This window comes from Dipodomys ordii, unplaced genomic scaffold (genome assembly GCF_000151885.1).
Source record: "Dipodomys ordii isolate 6190 unplaced genomic scaffold, Dord_2.0 Scaffold7, whole genome shotgun sequence".
NCBI lineage: Eukaryota > Metazoa > Chordata > Mammalia > Rodentia > Heteromyidae > Dipodomys > Dipodomys ordii.
In genome coordinates this window covers 20,311,970-20,331,159 of record NW_012267223.1, presented here as the reverse complement: position 1 = coordinate 20,331,159, position 19,190 = coordinate 20,311,970, and the positions used below count along the sequence as shown (strand labels likewise).

The following is a 19,190-nucleotide window of genomic DNA, read 5'->3' as shown; positions in this document are numbered from 1 at the left end:
AAGAGGCTACAATGCTTGATAAGAAATGTACTCATTATCTTGCCCATGTAATTGTAACCCTTCTGTACAGTATGTTCACAAAAAAAAAAAAAGAGTCTCACAGACTTTCTTCCCCGGTCTGCTTTGAACCATGATCCTCAGCTCTCAGCCTCCTGAGTAGCTAGGATTACAGGCATGAGCCACCAGGACCCGACTCAGTTAGTTGTTTTAAGAACTTATGCAGGGGCTGGGAAGGTGGCTCAGTGGTAGAGAGAGTGCTTGCCTTGTCTGCTTGAGGCCTGGGTTCCATTCCTCAGCACCACATCAGCAAAAAGATAAAAACCAGAAGTGGCACTATGGCTCAAGTGGTAGAGCACTCGCCTTGAACTGAAGAGCTCAAGGACAGCACCCAGCCCTAGAGTTCAAGCCCCATGACCAACAAAAGAAAAAAAATAGTTATTATTTGTAAGCAATATCATAAATGAAAGCATGGAGGAGGAGTGTAAAGGAGTTCTACAAAAATAAAACAGCAGAAGCCACAAAACATAGTGGTGTGACCCTACAATCCCAGGCAGATCAAGCCAAGCCTGGGCTATAAGCCTGCCCAAAAAGGAAAAAAAGGAAGGAGACTGGGAGAGGATGGATCAAAAACTCAGCTAAGGCCAGTACCAGTGGCTCATGCCTATAATCCTAGCTACTCAGGAGTCTGACATCTGAGGATCACAGTTCAAAGCCAAGCCCAGGCATGAAAGTTATTGAGACTCTTGTCTCCATTTAACCATCAAAAAACTGAAAGTAGAACTGTGGTTCACGTGGTAGAGCACTAGCCTTGAGCAAAAAAGTTCAAGGACCTGAGTTAAAGCTTCAAGCAAAAGAAAAAAAGTTTTCTAAAAAGATACTTTTCAGCCGGGCGCTGGTGGCTCATGCTTGTAATCCCAGCTACTCAAGAGGCTGAGATCTGAGGAAGAGTTCAAAGCTAGCCCAGGCAGGAAAGACTGTGAGACTCCTATCTCCAATAAACTACCAGAAAACTGGAAGTGGCGCTGTAGCTCAAGTGGTAGAGCACTTGCCTTGAGCTGAAGAGCTGAGGGACAGCGCCCAGGCCCAGAGTTCAGGCTCCACGACCAACCAAAAAAAAAAAAAGATACTTACTTTTCAACTAAAAACAAGCTGAATTTGAGAGCATTTCTATTATGATTATGTAAATTGTTGGTATTTGAATACCTCCCTAGTGATGCTATAATTACCTTGATCATATGTTAAAAACAGTTATACACAGCCAAGCACCAATGGCTCATACCTATAATCTCAGGAGGCTGAGGTTTGAGGGTTGTAGTTTGAAGCCAGCCCAAGAAGGAAAGTCCTTGAGACTCCAATTAACTAGGAAAAAAACAAACAAACAAACAGAAATAGAGCTGTGGCTGAAAGTGGTAGATTCTGTCCTTGTGCACAAAAGCTCAGGGCCACCACCTAGACCCTGAGTTCAAGCTCCAGGACCTACCAAAAATAAAAACAAAAAAACTACAGTCATAAGGGAATAGTAACTTAACATTTTGATTTTTTTTAATGTCTATAATGTTTTCTTTCTTTTTTTGAGGATTATAAATGTTTTCTTTATCTTATTTTCCTCAGACTTTAATAGCAGGTTGGGATGAAATTGAATGCCATCGTGTTTATAACTTCTTATGTGACTTGACTAATCTCTCCCGCAAGATGCAGACTGCTGTCTGTAGCAAACCAGGTAAAGAACTTCAATTCACTAATAATATTATACAGAGGCTAATTTTTTTCTTTGCCAGTCATGGGGCCCGAACTCTGGGCCTGGGTGCTGTCCCTCAGCTCTTCAGCTCAAGGTTGGTGCTCTACCACTTGAGCCACAGTGTCACTTCTGGCCTTTTCTGCTTATGTGGTGCTGAGGAATTGAACCCAGGGCCTCATGCATGCAAGGCAAACACTCTACCACTGAGCCACCTTCCCAGTCCCCAGAGGCTAATTTTTTTAAAAAGAAGGAATTCAAAAGCATATTTAAAAACCAAATTTTAAAAGAAAAGAAAAATCCGAATTATGACATATATAATAAAGGAAATTTAAGGAAACAGTAAACACTCAATTTGTAACTAGTGCAAAAAAGTAGTGTGCAAAGGATGGGAGGTACAAAGCCTAACAAACTCCAGGCCCTTAAGTTCAATCCCCACTACAATTAAAAAACAAAAAACAACTATATGCAGCTGGGTGCCAGTGGCTCACACCTGTAATCCTAGCTACTCAGGAAACTGAGATCTGAGGATCGATTCAAAGCCAGCCTGGGTAGGAAAATCTGTGAAACTCATCTCTCCAATTAACCACCAGAAAACCAGAAGTGGTGCTGTGGCTCAAGTGGTAGAGTGCTAGCCTTGAGCTGAAGAGCTAAGGGACAGTGCCCAGGCCCAGAGTTCCAGCCCAATGACAAAAACAAAAAACAAAAACCCTCTATGCAGGCTGAAGATATAGATCAATGGGTGAATACTTGCCTAACGTGTTTAAGGCCCTAGGTTTCACCTCAATAAAATAAATAAATAAAATAAAAAGAAGAAGAAGCAAGCAAGTCCTTAGAAGGCATGGACTAATGAACTGTATGAATAATGTCATTCCTTAAGCTATGTGGTATTAACTAATAAGTTTATTCTAGCATTTAAATTTCTATATATCTGAGCTATTTCATATTTTTAAAGTTATAGAATCTTGCATCCAGCTTTTTTACTGACAAATTCCAACAATATGTATAGGCAAACTGTGTAAGTATAGAAATTGCAGCATTATTTGTTGTTATAAAATACTGCAGGACTAGGAATATGGTTTAGTGGTAGAGTGCTTGCCTAGTCTGCATGAAGCCCTGGGTTCAATTCCTCTGTACCACATAAACAGAAAAAGCTGGAAGTGGCACTGTGGCTCAAGTGGTAGAGTACTAGCCTTGAGTACAGAGAGGCTCAGGGACAGAGCCCAAGCCCTGAGTTCAAGTCTCAGGACTGGAAATAAATAAATAAATAAAATACTATAAACAAAGCCTATTGTCAGAAGAATGGGTAAATGAATTGTGGCAATTTATGCAATTAAAACTATTAATAGCTAAAATAAATAACTGGAGCCATGTATAATATGGATACTTTTTAAAACATAATTTAGGAAAAGAAGGCTACAAAAAAGCTATTTTCAGGGGCTGGGAAGGTGGCTCAGTGGTAGAGTGCTTGCCTTGCATGCATGAGGCCCTGGGTTTGATTCCTCAGCACCACATAAGCAAAAAGGAAAAAGCCGGAAGTGGCGCTGTGGCTCAAGTGGTAGAGTGCTAACCTTGAGCTGAAGAGCTGAGGGATAGTGCCCAGGCCCAGAGTTCAGGCCCCACAACCGGACCCCCAAAAAAACAATTCTAAACAAAAAATGTATTTTCAATATAGTCCTATTTATGTACATATGAAACAATTACATTTAGTCTTTTTCCCTGCAATTGCTGGGGATCAAATTGAGGGCCTTGAGCATGCTAGCTACATGCCCAGCCTATATATTTAAACTTTATGATTACACACAGATACAAAAAGATTAAAAAAAAAAACAGAAAAAACACTTGGGCCTGATGCCTGTTGCTCATGCCCTGCAATCCTAGCTACTCAGGAGGCTGATGGCTGAGGATGGCAGTTCAAAGCCAGCCCAGGGAGGAAGGTCCCCATGAGACTCTTATCCAATTAACCACTCAGAAACTGGAAGTGGGAAAAAAAAAAAAGAAAGAAACTGAAAGTGGGACTGGGAATGTGGCTTAGTGGTAAAGTGCTTATCTAGAACACATGAAGACCTGGGTTTGATTTTCAGTACCACATACACAGAAAAAGCTGGAAGTGTCACTGTGGTTCAAGTGGTAGTGTGTTAGCCTACCAAAAGAAGCTCAAGGCTGGGCACTGGTGACTCACACATGTAATGATAGCTACTCAAGAGGCTGAGATCTTAGGATCACAGTTCAAAGCTTGTCCCAGCAGGAAAGTCTGTGAGATTCATCTCCAATAAACCACTTGAAAACTGGAAATGGCACTGTGGCTCAATGGTAGAGCGCTAGCCTTGAGCTGAAGAGCTAGGGACAGCGCCCAGGCCAGAGTTCAAGCCTCACAACCAGAAAATGAATAAATAAATAAGAAGAAGCTCAAGGGCAGTACCCAGGCCCTGGGTTCAAGCCCCAGGACTGGCAACAAACAAACAAACAAACAAACATGGAAGTGGAGCTGTAGCTCAAAGTGGTAGAGCACTAGCCTTGAGCTGAAGAGCTCAGGGACAGTGGCCAGGCCTTGAGTTCAAGCCCCATAACCAACAACAGCAACAAAAAAACAACATAATTGGGCCTGATGCTGGTGGCTCACACCTGTAATCCTAGCTACTCAGGAGACTAAAAATCTGAGGATCCCAATTCAAAAACAGCCCAGGCAGGAAAGTCGACAAGACTCATATTTCCAATTATCCACCAGAAAACTGGAAGTGGTGCTGTGACTCAAAGTGGCGGAATGCTAGACAGTGCCTAGGTTCTGAGTTCAAGCCCCAGGAGCCCCCCTCCACACACATACACAAACACACTCACACACATACATACACACACACACACACACACACACACACACACACACGAGCCAAAACAGATAGCTCATGCCTGTAATCCTAGCTACTCAGGAGATTGAGATATGAGAATCCTGGTTCAAATCTAGGCAGAAAAGTCCATGAGACTCTTTCTTCTTTTTCTTTTTTTTTTGGTCCATCCTGGGGCCTGAACTTTGGGCCTGGGCACTGTCCCTCAGCTCTTCAGCTCAAGGCTAGCATTCCATCACTTAAGCCACAGTGCCACTTCCGGCTTTTTCTGCTTATGTGGTGCTGAGGAATCGAACCCAGGGCCTCATGCATGCGAGGCAAGCACTCTACCACTGAGCCACCTTCCCAGTCCCAAGTCAGTAGATTTTTATTTTATTTTATTTATTTTTTTTTGTTTATGTGGTGCTGAGGAATCGAACCCAGGGCCTCATGCATGCGAGGCAAGCACTCTACCACTGAGCCACCTTCCCAGCCCGTCAGTAGACTTTTAATCAAGCATATTATCCTCCATAATGTAGAGGACTTCATCCGTTCACTTGAAAACCCTAATAGACCAAGACTAACTCTCAGGGCTGGGAAGGTGGCTCAGTGGTAGAGTGCTTGCCTTGCATGCATGAGGCCCTGGGTTCAATTCCTCAATACCACACAAGCAGAAAAAGCTGGCAGTGGCACTGTAGCTCTAGTGGTAGAGTGCAAGCCTTGAGCTGAAGAGCTCAGGGACAGTGCTCAGGCCCAGAGTTCAGGCCCCACGACCAAAAAATAAAAAGACTAATTCTCAAAATAACAAGGAATTCACCTGGCAGACAGCCTTTGAATCTACATGAAACTCTCTTCCTCTTTCTTTTTTCTTCTCTCTTCTTTCCCCTCTTTTTCCCTCTCTCTACCATTCACACACAAATATATATATATATATATATATATATATATATACATATACATATACAATATACATGCACACAAACACACACAATCATATATACAAAGATAGTGTCTATCCTCTTGGTGGTTTCTCTGGAGAACCCTGACTAATATGACTAACATAGGAGGGACAAAACCAAAATTCAAGATTATAATTACTTCTGGGGAGAGAGGGAGCAGGTATTGGAAGTGATGTACAAGAAACTTTAGGAGCTGGGCGCTGGTGGCTCACACCTGTAATCCTAGCTACTCAGGAGGCTGAGATCTGAGGATCGCAGTTCAAAGCCAGCCCGGGCAGGAGAGACCGTGAGACTCCTATCTCCAATAAACCACCAGAAGACCGGAAGTGGCGCTGTAGCTCAAGGGGTAGAGCGCTCGCCTTGAGCTGAAGAGCTGAGGGACAGCGCCCAGGCCCAGAGTTCAAGCCCCATGACCGACAAAAAAAAGAAAAAAGAAAGAAACTTTAGGGGTTGGGAAGGTGGCTCAGCAGTAGAGTGCTTGCCTCGCATGTATGAGGTCCTGGGCCCAATTCTCAGCACCACATAAACTGAAAAGGTCAGAAGTGGCATTGTGGCTCAAGTAGTAGAGTGCTCACCTTGAGCTGAAGACTTCAGGGACAGTGCCCAGGCCTAGAGTTCAAGCCCCACGACCAACCAAAAAAAAAAAAGAAAGAAAGAAAGAAAAGAAAAGGAACTTTAAAGCCAGGCATGATGCATGCCTCTAATCCTAGCTACTCAAGAGGCTGAGATTTGAGGATGGCAGTTTGAAGCCAGCCAGAGCAGGAAAGTCTGTCAGACTCTTATTTCCAATTAATCAAAGCTGGAAGTGGTTTTGTAGCTCAAGTAGTAGAGTGCTAACCTTAAACAAAAGGAGTTTAGGGACAGCACCCAGACCCAGAATTTAAGGCTCAGGGCTGGCAAAAAAATTTAAAAATTAATAATAATAAGCTTAAAGTATTTCATGTAAAACATTGTGGATTAAAAGGACAGATTTACTTATTTGTTAATTCATGGTTTCATTTACTTAAGACAATATGTAACCCAAGCTAGACTCAAACTTGTGAACTTCCTGCCTCAGCCTCCAGAAAAAGGCAGATTCAGAGGCCCGATGAATCAATAACACAATTTATTATGCTCTCCTTTGATCAAAAACTGATCAGAGCAAGGTGCCAGTGGCACGTCTGTAATCCTAGCTACTCAGGAGGCTGAGATCTGAGAATCACGGTTCAAAGCCAGCCCCAGCAAGAAACTCTGTGAGACTCTGTGTGTGTGTGTGTGTGTATGTGAAAGAGAGAGAGAAACAGAGACAGAGAGACAGAGAGACTCTTATCTCCAATAAACCACTAGAAAACGGGAAGTAGCGCTGTGGCTTGAGCTGTGGCTCAAGCAGTAGAGCCTGAAGAGCACAGGGAAAGTGCCCAGGCCCCCTTAACCATCAAAAAAAAAAAAAAAAACAACTGATCAGAAAACTGAGTCTGGATCTTGAACTTAGGGCCTGGATGCTGTCCTTAAACATTTTTGCTCAGGACTAGCACTCTACTACTTGAGCCACAGCTCCACTTCCAACTTTTTTGGTGGTTAATTGAAGAGTCTTGAGGACTTGGCTGCAATTCTCATATCTTGGCCTCCTGAGTAGCAAGAATTACAGGCATGAGCCACCAGTGCCTAGCTCTGATTAAAAACTTTTATTAGTTTCCTCATGTGTTCAAGATCAATCTAAATTGTTAATTCTTTTGACCTTTCTCTGCACTTATTTGCCTACTTATTTATTTTTGTCAGTCACAGGGCTTGAACTCAGGGCCTGAGCACTGTCCCTGAACTTTTATTGCTCAAGATGAATGTCTACCACTTTAAGCCACAGTTCCACTTCCAATTTTCTGGTAGTTAATTGCAGGTAAGAGCCTCACAGACTCTCCTGCCTGTGCTGGCTTTGAACTGTGATCCTCAAATCTCAGCCTCCTGAATAGCTAGTATTACAAGTATGAACCACCAGCTCCTGTCATCTCATTCCTTTTTAAACCAGAAACTGTGTAAGATTCTGATATATGTGAACTTATTTTTTGTTTTTGTTTTTGCCAGTTCAGGGGCTTGAACTCAGGGCCTGTGCACAGTTCTTTTTTTTTTTTTTTTTCCAGGGCTGAGGACCGAACCCAGGGCCTTGTGTGTGCCGGGTGGGCGCCCTTCTGCTGGGCTAAACCCCTAGCCCTCTGTGCACAGTTCTTGAAACTCTCTGTGTACAAGACTAGCATGTACTATTTGAGCCACAGCACCATTTCTGGGCTTGTCCTGTTTATGTAGTATGGAAGAATTGAACCCAGGGCTTCATGCATGCTAGGCAAGCACTCTACCACTAAGCCACATTCCTAGCCCTGAACATATATTAAAATACATGTTCTCTACCTATTATTCAGAGTATTTAGTATAAATCAGAAAAGGTAAGACAAAAGGAGAGTCAAACTACATAATCAGGGCATCTTAAGAACCAATAATCCGGGGCTGGGAAGGTGGCTCAGTGGTAGAATTCTTGCCTTGCATGCATGAGGCCCTGGTTTCAATTCCTCAGCACCACATAAGCAGAAAAAGCCGGAAGTGGCACTGTGGCTGAAGTGGTAGAGTGCTAGCCTTGAGCTGAAGAGCTGAGGGACAGTGTCCACAACTGCCTTCCTGTTTAGACACACAGTTTATGATCACTATATTAACCACAGTGTTAATAGCTTGCTCTAATAACTATCAAATATGCAATCCATGTTTTTAAGGGAAAAAAATGGTTTGTGATTCTTTGCCTTCATAGGAAGTATCCATAAATTGGAGTTAAGAATCAGACTGTTCTGTAGAAATGTTCTGCTTGATCACTGGACACATCGAAGCGATTCTGCTTTTTGGCTGACTAGAATATTAAAACCATGGCCAATGGTGAATCAAGCAAGATTACTATATATCATCTTTGGGCCAATATCACCTCAGAATGGTGAGCACCAAACTTTTTGTAGTTGTTTGTTTTATGAAAACTATCTTTTTTAGTCTGCTCAGTTTCTTAATGACTAAATTCTGTTCCATAACTTCATAGATGTTATTCTACGTAACTTGTATATAACTTAAACTTCAAGACAAAACTTGTTTTGTTGTAGCCAATTACCAAATATATTTCTATCCCTGTTTACCTGAAATAGCTGCTTTTTAATTTTAAATATTATCTTAAATCAAGATTTATGTTTGTCATTGGAGGGGACTAATATTATTAAGAAATAAAATAGTGGTCAGAATTGATGCTTTACTACATTTTAGTGTATAATCTGATTTTTATAATTTTTTGCCTAAATTTTGCTTAAAGTTAAAATTATGCTTTTATTTTACTTCATTTTTTATGTGGTAATGGTACTAAGTGTAAACTCCTGTTTGGAACTACAGGGCTCTTGCTTGCTAGGCAGACACCCTACCACTTGAGTTACAAATCCAGCTTATTTTCATTTTTTTTTAAACAGGTCTTATGTTTATGCAGTCTGTATAATGATCTTCCTATTTATTCTTCCTGTGTAGGTGGGATAACAGGCTTGTGCTACCGTTAACAGCCTTTTATTGGTTGAGTTAAGGTCTCACTAACATTTTGCCCAGGGTTGGCTTCAGACTGCAATTCTCTTGAGCTCTGCCTCCCAAGTAATTAGGTATGACCCACCATACCAGCTAAAATTATCATGTGTTTTCTTAGTCCACGTTCATTCATATCAGGAGGTAATCAGTGTAAAGCATGTTGAGTTGTAGCAGTAAGATTAAAATGTTGTATGAGTCAGGTATCAGTGGCTTACAGCTACTCACAAGGCTGAGATATGAGGATTGTGATTCAGAGCCAGCCCAGACAAGAAAGTCTGTGAGACTCTTATCTCCAATTTATTACCAAAGAAGCCAGAAATGGTGCTGTGGCTCCAAGTGGTAGAGCACTAGCCTTCAGCACAAAAAGTTCAGAGACAGTGCTCAAGCCCTTAGTTCAAGCCCTAGGAACTCCCCTCACCTTCCCCCCCAATCACCCACATACACACTTACACAAATATGTATAACCTACAAAGAGAACTGGTTATAGATAAGTAACCAAAAAATTGACTCAATGACTTATTTCAATTTGAAAGATTTGAAAGACTCTCAAGGATAGCATTTCAATTTTGGAAGGATATCAATAGGTTTTATTTTATTTTAGCAAAGTTATAACAATTTCTGCTGTGGGATAATGTCATGTTTGAACTGCAAGTACTATTTTTCACAGTCCAACTGTTTGCTTTGTTTCATCACATTAGTTAGAAACATTGAAATTTATACTGTTATCAGAACTGACTTCATTTTGAAAAGTAGCTTATATAGCAAAATTCCATTATGCAATCCAATATCCACTTTAAAGAATCCTTAAAATCTTTACCACAAAACCAACTATTCTGTCATAGCCTAGCATTTGTTTCAATTCAGGAAAGGTGGTTTGGAAGAAGATGATAGAAGGACCTACAGATGAATCCAGTCTGAAATGTTTGGCTGATGCCATTAAATTGCTGTATGACATAAACAGCAAAGAATGGTCAACAGATGATGTTATCAGTCTTTTAGATGAACTATCAGGTAAAAATATGTATTTACTAATGTAGTGCAATAGAGTTGGTTATTGGAATATTGTTAGAAAATTGTAAGGCCTGGCGCCGGTAGCTCATGCCTCTAATCCTAGCTACTCAGGAGGCTGAGATCTGAGGATCGCGGTTCAAAGCCATCCTGGGCAAGAAAGTCCATGAAACTCTTACCTCCAATTAACCACCAGAAAACCGGAAGTGGCTCTGTGGCTCAAGTGGTAGAGCACTCGCCTTGAGCTGAAGAGCTAAGAGACAGCGCCCAGACCCAGAACTTAATACCCACAACAGACAAAAAAAAAAGTAAGGACAAGCTGGGTGCCAGTGGCTCATGTCTGTAATCCTAACTACTCAGGAGGCTGAGATCTGAGGATCTCAGTTAAGAGCCAGCCCAGGCAGAAAAGTCCATAAGACTCTTATCTCTAACTTCTCATAAAAAAGTCTGAAGTAAAACTGTGGCTCAGTGGTAGAGCATTAGCCTTGAACCAAAAAAGCAGCTCAAGGTCAGCACTCAGGCCCTGAGTTCAAGTCCCAGGACCAGCACACACAAAAAATTATAAGGTATAACAAATGAAGGATTGCTGAGCACCAGTGGCTCGTGCCTGTAATCCTAGCTACTCAGGAAGCTGAGATCTGAGGATCGTGGTTCAAAGCCAGCCCAGTCAGGAAAGTCCATGAGACTCTTATCTCCAATTAGCCACCAGAAAACACAAAGTGGCGTTGTGGCTCAAGTGGTAGAGCACACGCTGTTTGCTGAGAAGCTCAGGGATAGTACCAAGGCCCAGAGTTCAAGCCCCGTGACTGACAAAAAAATAACAACAAAAGAAAAACAAATGAAGGATCTATTAGAAATCATTAATTACCCTAACATATTTTAAAAGTTTGACATTATGTTTGAAGATAATGCATTTAATCAACTTCCTTTCAATTACTAGTTTTATAAATATATTATTATTAATTATTTGAAAGCTTCATTCCTATTTTGCAAGTTCTCAGAAGCACCCTTCTAGGTTATATAAAAAGAAAGCCTTCTAATACAAGAAAGGTGAACCAATTTGCTTTCAATTTTAAAGTTTACAAAGCTATTCTTTTTTCCTTCTTTATTTTTTATTTTTGTTTTTGCCATATGACATGCTCTCACTTTTCCAACTGACGTGTGTAGGAGAATTGTTTTTACTATTTAATATTATTAACACAATTGTGAAAGCTTCTGTGACGTGGCAATAACTTCAGTCTCCGGTTGAAGGCTGTAGTTGAAAAACTAAAACATTTGAGTGTTTTCCTTGGCACTGATATTTAATAACACAATACACTATTGCGTGCATTTAAAGATGCTTACTATACTTATTGTGTAATTTCTCATCAAGTAACTTTTCTTTCCCTAATAAAAGTGATTCCCCAGGAGTGGCTTCTAGAGAATAATGCTCATCTCCTCATCTTAAGTGGGAACAGCATCTGCTTCTCTTTCATGGCTAGTAAAGCTGTGAATGGACATGCCTTTGAGCTGGCAAAACTCACAGTCTTTTTAGCTTTGGTAAGTCAAAAAACAAGTTGCTGGGTTTGTCCCTCAATGACAGAGACTCTAGCCTAGTTGGCCCTAGTTTCCATTCTCAGCACCAACACACTAATTAAGAACTGACTTGAAGACTGGGAAAGTGGCTTAGTGGTTTCATGCCTGGCATGCATGAAACCCTGGGTTTGATTCCTCAGTACCACATAAACGGAAAAGGCTAGAAGTGGTGCTGTGGCTTAAGTGGTAAAATGCTAGCCTTGAGCAAAAGGGACAGTGCCCAAGGCCTGTGTTCAAGCCCCAGGACTGGCAGGAAAAAAAAAAAAAAAAAGAACTGACTGACCAGGTAGCTGCCTGTAAGGAACTGAAATGTGTATAAAGTATTAATGAAGAATTTAAGTATTGAAATATATTTATTTTCTTAGTTTTTGGTAGCTTTTTTTTTTTTTGTCAGTTGTGGGGGCTGAACTCTGGGCCTGGGCGCTGTCCCTCAGCTCTTCAGCTCAAGGCTAGCGCCCTATCACTTGAGCCATAGCCCTACTTCCGGCTTTTTCTGCATATGTAGTGCTGAGGAATCAAATCCAGGGCCTCATGCATGCAAGGCAAGCACTCTACCACTGAGCCAACTTCCCAACCTATTTGGTAGTTTTCTTTTTTGTTTTCTTGGTTTTTTTTTTTTTTTTTTCGGGGTGGAGGGATTGCTTTGTCTTATTTGGGGCAGTACTGTGGTTTTTAACTCAGAGCCTTATACTTGCTAGACAGGCACTGAGGCTTGAACTCAGGGTCTAGGCATTGTCCCTGCACATTTTCTTCACAAAACTGGTGCTGTACTACTTGAGCCACAGCTCTACTTCGGCCTTTTTGGTGGTTAATTATAGATAAGAGTCTCACAGACAGCCAAGCCCTGGTGGCTCACATCTGTAAAGCTTCTCAAGTGGCTAAGATCTAAGGATTGAAGTTCAAAGCCAGCTCAGGCAGGAGGCCATGAGCCTCTTATCTCCAGTTAATCACCAGAAACCAGAAGTGGAGCTGTGACTAAAGTGTAGAGCACTAGCTTTGAGCAGAAGCCACACACACACACACACACACACACACACACACACACACACACACACACAGCTTCTAAGAAAAAGGAATCCAACTAAACACATGTGGTTTGTGTAACAAGAAACTATCCAGGGAAGCAGAGAAGTTAAATTACATGATTATATATTCAGAGCTTTGTAAGCAGTTCATGATTCTCCCTGACCCCATCATTATAACCCTAAAGTATCAAGCATAGGTTAAGCTTCCTTCACTGAGTTATAGTCCCAGTCCCTAGTACTATTGTTCATATTGTATTCTTTCTTCTCAGTATTATTTTTGAAGGTAAAATACAATATTTAGATCGGAAAGAAGACGCTAAAGAAAGGGCTTTAAGCCATTTTATGAGCCTGAACACAGTTTCAGATAAGGAGTTGCTGCAGAGTTTTAAGGAAGGGAGATAGATGACCAATTGTGTTTTGGAAAGGTCACTTTGGTAGTACTGTAGTGAGTAGGAAGAACATCACTAAGGATAGAGAAGCTTTTCTAGAAAGCCTTTTCTAAACCAGATACTGGTAACTCATGCCTGTAATCCTAGCTACTCAGGAGGCCAAGATCTGAGGATCACATTTTGAAGCTAGCCCAGGCAGGAAAATCCTTGAGACTCTTCAGAAAGAGTTGGAAGTGGCACTGTGGCTCAAGTGGTAAAGTGCTAGCCTTGAGCAAAAAGAAGCTCAGGGACAGTGCCCAGGCCTAGAATTCAGGCCCCCAAGACTAGAAAAGAAAGAAAGAAAGCCTTTTCTACATGCACCCAGCACATTTCTTTTATAGTGCCTAGTACAGTAATTTGCACATAAATGTTTCTTGTCTAATTAAGATTATTTATTTAGGGGCTGGGAAGGTGGCTCAGTGGTAGAGTGCTTGCCTTGAATGCATGAGGCCCTGGGTTTGATTCCTTAGCACCACATAAGCAAAAAAAAAGCTGGAAGTGGCGCTGTGGCTCAAGTAGTAGAGTGCTAGCCTTGAGCTGAAGAGCTGAGGGACAGCGCCCAGGCCCAGAGTTCAGGCCCCACAAAAAAAAAAAAAAAAAAAAAAGATTATTTAGCTGGGCGCCTGTGGCTCACACCTGTAATTCTAGCGACTCAGAAGGCTGAGATCTAAGGATCGTGGTTCAAAGACAACCCAGGCAGGAAAGTCTGTGAGACTCTTATCTCTAATTAATCACCAGAAAATCAGAAGTGGACTATAGCTCAAGTGGTAGAGCACTTGCCTTGAGCTGAAGAGTTCAGAGATAGCACCCAGGCCTAGAGTTCAAGCCCATGACCAACAACAACAAAAAGATTGTTTATTTCTACTAACATTAAGATTACTTATTTCTACTAACATACAATTTATTTATTTATTTATATTTGTCATTCATGGGGTTTGAACTCTGGGCTTGGGCTCTGTCCCTGCACTCTGCAGCTCAAGGTGAATGCTTGAGCCACAGCGCTACTTCCAGTTTTCTAGTGGTTTATTGGAGGTAAGAGTCTCATGTGGACTTTCCTGCCTGGGCTGGCTTTGAACCATGATCCTCAGATCTCAGCCTCCTGAGTAGCTAGGATTACATGTGTGAGCCACTGGTGCCCAACCATACAATTTATTTTATGCTGTACATTATCTGTTTGGCTGTGTGGGTTAAACTGACCATTTAGAATATTAGTAAATAAACATTTTACCTTTCAGTCAATTTTGGGTAGGAATATGTAATCTTTTTTCTTTTTTTTTTTGTGGGGGGGGGGACCGTTGGTCATGGGGCTTGAACTCAGGACTAGAGTGCTGTCCCTGAGCTTTTCACTCTACTGCTCTACCATGTTGAGCCACAGCGCCACTTCTGGTTTCCTGGTGGTTAATTGGAGTTTCATGGACTTTCCTGCCCAGGCTGGCTTTAACCTGTTCCTTAGATCTCTGAGTAGCTAGGATTACAGAAATGAGCCACTGGTGCCTGGCTAATATTATTTTCATTTATTTTATTTTATTTTATTTTTGTCAGACATGGGGCTTCAACTCAGGACCTGGGCACTGTCCTGAGCTTCTTTTGCTCAAGGCTAGCACTCTACCACTTGAGCTACAGTGCCACTTCTAGCTTTTTCTGTTTATGTGGTGCTGAGGAATTGAGCCCATGGCTTCATGCATGCTAGGCGAGCGCTCTACCACTAAGCCACATTCCCAGCCTAATTTTATTTTCAGTATCAGTTTTTACATTAATAAATAATTCCCTGATAATTTTGAACCTGGCTTTAATCTTTTTAATAATGTTTTTCTACTAAAAGTGCATGACTTGGATGCAAAAGATTAGTAGATATAAGAGCATTTCCCATCTACAAACTCAGTAGCGTGTCCTATATTAAAAATACTATATCATAAGCCATCATCTCAACACCATTTTCAAGTTCTACAGCTTTTCTTCACATGTAGACCTAGAATAATGATTTGTATGTCTAAATCAGGTGTGTGAGAAAGAACTGTATCGCATGGATTGGGCCGTTAAAATGATGCAAAATGTCTGCAAAGTCTTTAACAGCCAGATGGAAAGAAATAACTTCCTGCAGAATGTAGCAAGTGCCTTTGCCTGTGTTATAATGGAAATGCTACAGTCAGTTATATCTGGTGAGTAAGAATGTATACAATGTACAGATGTGAACAAAAGTGCTTTCTAGTCTTCACTGAAGACTTCTCTCTAGACTCTGTGTAGATTGGTATTTCAAAACTAACAAAGGAAGGGGCAGACACTTTTTTTGTTGTTTTTCTTTGAGCTCTTTTTTTCTTTTTAGTTTTGGCTTAGTTACTTTCAAAATTCAATATTAGTTTCAATTGAGAATATAAGGTTGAAAAATCTGCTCTAAAAGAATCCAGTTTCAATTATGCACAACAAGAAATTTTAATTTGCTCACTTACCAGCTATCACAATCCTCACAATAATGTATTTATATAGGTTTCAAGAAATATTTTCCAGTTTTATTAGGCATCCAACATATTTAACTCTGCTTTATAGATGAGAAAACAAAGGCTTAGAGCAATTACCTGACTTGTCCCAGATCATAAACAGAAGGATATTTTTCTTGATTTCTAATCCAGTGTTCTGATATAATTTCATGATTTCAATAGTAATATATGACTTAGTAAAGATCACTAACAGAACCTTCTGTTTAAATATTATTAGAAACAATTAGTCCATCTTTTGTTTCTAAATCTTATATTTAAAAATTTTTTCTTTTTCTTTTTTCTACTGTCTATTCCTGTATATGGCATATAGGAGATCATGATGAGGATAACAGAGACTTTTTGAACTTGTTCCATCTTATACATGCTCAGGCTAACTTCCATAAGGAGGTCTTATACATGACCATGAATACTGTCTCTTCCTAAATTCTCCAAAGCTTTGCATTTAGAAAAAATATTGCTGAACTACTTTTTCACACCTGAAGATAGCATCTACAAGGCTTTTCATCATCTAAGGAACCTAAAAATTCTAAAGTTGCTTAGGATTTTAGCAGCAATGACTTTCACCACTGTTAATGTAAAAATAACAAATAAACCCAGGAATATGTTTTAGTTTCTCTCAAAAACAACCTCTGCCTCTTTGGGGTTTGATAGACCACACTGGAATGGAATGTTAACTGTCCAATAATCTAAGGTCAGTCCCACCTGTTTTGTAAATTTTTGAAGCAGGAGCTGGTTCTGTTTTATAGTTTCAGCAGATCCAAATTCACTAAATAATGGTGTCCATTCTCTTATGCTGAATGTTTTGTGAAGATTTGCAAAGTGGTATTATAGAATGTGTTTGAAATAAAACACATTTTTTACCATCTTCTTGGCATATGATGATGAAGAACATTATATTTCACTGATGTTTTATATAAACTAGCAGATAAAAAAAGATCCAAAAGAGTATGTGTCTGTGTTGAATCATACCAAAGGTCTATACATCATACAAAAGGTCTATAAATAGAGGAAAGCATAAACTGTCTGGTACAATTAAATCATCTTTTATACTCTCCTGGAAATTACAGTAAAAACATTACAAAAGAAATATAGCCAGGTGCTGGTGGCTCACATCTATAATCCTCGCTACTTAGGAGGCTGAGATCTGAGCATTGCTATTCGAGCTAGCTTGGGCAGGAAAAATCCATAAGACTGTTATCTCCTTAACCACCAAAAAGCTGGAAATGGAGCTGTAGTTCAAGGGGTAGTGTACTAACCTGGAGCAAAAAAAACCTTCTGGAATAGGCCTAGGTGGGACAAGATAAAGATAGATAGATGGATAGATAGATAGATACATACATACATACATACGTATGTACATATATACGTACATACATACGTATATACATAGTAGAAAGTAGCTAATCTGTTGCCAGATCAGTTTCCACAATTTTCACGTTTTTCTAATGATTTTCTCCTTACCTTAACAAGTGGGGCTTGAGAGACAGGGAATGTAGTTTAGTGGTGGAGTGCTTGTTTAGCATGTATAAAGCCCTGGGTTCAATTCTTCAGTACCACTAAGTAATAAATACAACTAATAAAAGGAAAAAACATTAAAATTATTATTTTTGAAGTGGGATTTGATGAAGTAAACTAGAAATGTGGGTGGTTAGAGCAGCCTATGAGAGGGTAGGGTTTCTGTTCACTCAAATCAATGGATCCATAAGCATAGCTCTAATGGTAGAGCTCCAGTGATGAGCAAGCCAATGAATTCCAAGAAAGTCTAGGGCTATTTTAGTAGGCCTACTATGAGCCACCACCTTTTTTGCTATTAAGGTTATTATTAGTTATCATAAATATTGTTATAACTTTAATTATAATAGTTAATAATAACTGATAGTTGTTATTGCTTCAATAGTCGTGATTATCACTGGACTTACATAATGCCCAATGCTTCCTGGATTTTTCTTTTTTTTTTCTTTCTTTTTTTTGCGGGGGGGGGTCCAGACATGGGGCCTGAACTCTCGACCTGGGTGCTTATCCTTCAGCGCTTCAGCTCAAGGCTAGCACTCTACCACTTGAGCCCCAGCACCACTTCCAGCATTTTTCTTTTTGCTTATGTGCTGCTGAGGAATGGAACCCAGGGCCTCATGCATGCAAGGCAAGCGTTCTACCACTGAGCCACCTTCCCAGCCTCATGGATTTTTCTTTTTATGGGGGCCAAGACTGGAATTTGAATTCTGTACCTGATGCTTTTGCTCATTGGCTAGTGCTCTACCAACTGAGCCATACCTCCAACCCCCACCTGGATTTCCTCTTTGTGTGCTTCCCCTTCCCCATCAAACCCAAAGCCTTGCACATGTTAGGCAAGCACTCTACCCCTGAGGGGTATCCCCATCCACTACCTACTTCCCACTGCACTTCTCTAAGGCTGACTCTTTTCCCAAGTCCTTGATTTCACTCAGAGCTAATGAGAGAAGAAAGTTTGGAGGTAGGGAGGAGTGTAAATTATGGGAAATTCTCAAATTTTGGCAGGAACGATTTTAGTGAGAGACTTGATAAGACTGAGCCCGAATTTGCAGTCTTGAAATTTTGTGATTTTCACAATTCTGTGCTACCATGCTTTGCTGAATACCTTTGTCGTCAGGATCAAAGTGTGATATTAAATTTTAATATGGGAGGTTAACTTGCAAAAACATTTTTTATCCTTCATTCAAATGTTGAAGTGATAGTATAAGCAGCCATACTGCCATAAGAAAGGATCATTTACTCAAAGCTTGACAAGGCTATTAATCTCTTAACTCTAGAAGTCATAATAGCTATGAAAGCTAATAATCAGTCAGATAATTTAGTCTGTGCCCTTTTCTAAATTAGAAGATTAGCCTATATAGAAGACCCTGGTTCCTAACATTCTTTTTTTGTCAGGCCTGGAGCGTGAACTCAGGGCCTGGGCTCTATCCCTTGAGCCTCTCTGTGCTCAAGGCTAGCCCTTGAGCACTACAAGAGCATCATTTCTGGTTTTTTTGTTTGTGTAGTACTGAGGAATTGAACCAAGGGCTTCATGCATACTAGGCAAGCACTCTACCACTAAGCCACATTTCCAGCTAACAATGTGTTGTGTTTTTTTTTTGTCGGTCATGGGGCTTGAACTCTGGGTCTGAGCACTGTCCCTCAGCTCTTCAGCTCAAGGCAAGCATTCTACGACTTGAGCCATAGTGCCACTTCTGGTTTTCTGCTGGTTTATTGGAGATAAGAGTCCCACAAACTTTCCTGCCTGGGCTGACTTTCAATAGTGATCCTTAGATCTCAGCCTCCGGAGTAGCTAGGATTAAAGGCATGAGCCACTGGCAACCGGCTGCAATGTGCTTCTTATAGTAATTCTACCACTGGTAGCTAGAAAACCTGTAAGAAATCAGGATATGGACATACACTTTTTGATTATCAAGACACCACTATGATTTTTTTTAAAAAGATTATGATATGTTGGGGCTGGGAAGATGGCTCAGTGGTAGAGTGCTTGCCTTGCATGCCTGAGGCCCTGGGTTCGATTCCTCAGCACCACATAAGCAAAAAGAAAAAAGCCAGAAGTGGCGCTGT

At 40.7% G+C, this 19,190-nt stretch overlaps 1 protein-coding gene across 1 annotated transcript in view; it reads left to right on the top strand.

The window, feature by feature from the left end:
- Fbxo47 (F-box protein 47) overlaps window positions 1-16,037 on the top strand; it is a 29,410-nt gene extending 13,373 nt beyond the window's left edge. The window contains exons 5-10 of the mRNA XM_013037807.1: window positions 1,612-1,720; window positions 8,287-8,463; window positions 9,948-10,094; window positions 11,488-11,630; window positions 15,119-15,278; window positions 15,925-16,037. Of these exons, the coding sequence (XP_012893261.1) occupies window positions 1,612-1,720; window positions 8,287-8,463; window positions 9,948-10,094; window positions 11,488-11,630; window positions 15,119-15,278; window positions 15,925-16,037 (849 nt within the window). The remainder of the gene's footprint in view (window positions 1-1,611; window positions 1,721-8,286; window positions 8,464-9,947; window positions 10,095-11,487; window positions 11,631-15,118; window positions 15,279-15,924) is intronic.
- Window positions 16,038-19,190: the final 3,153 nt, after the last annotated feature.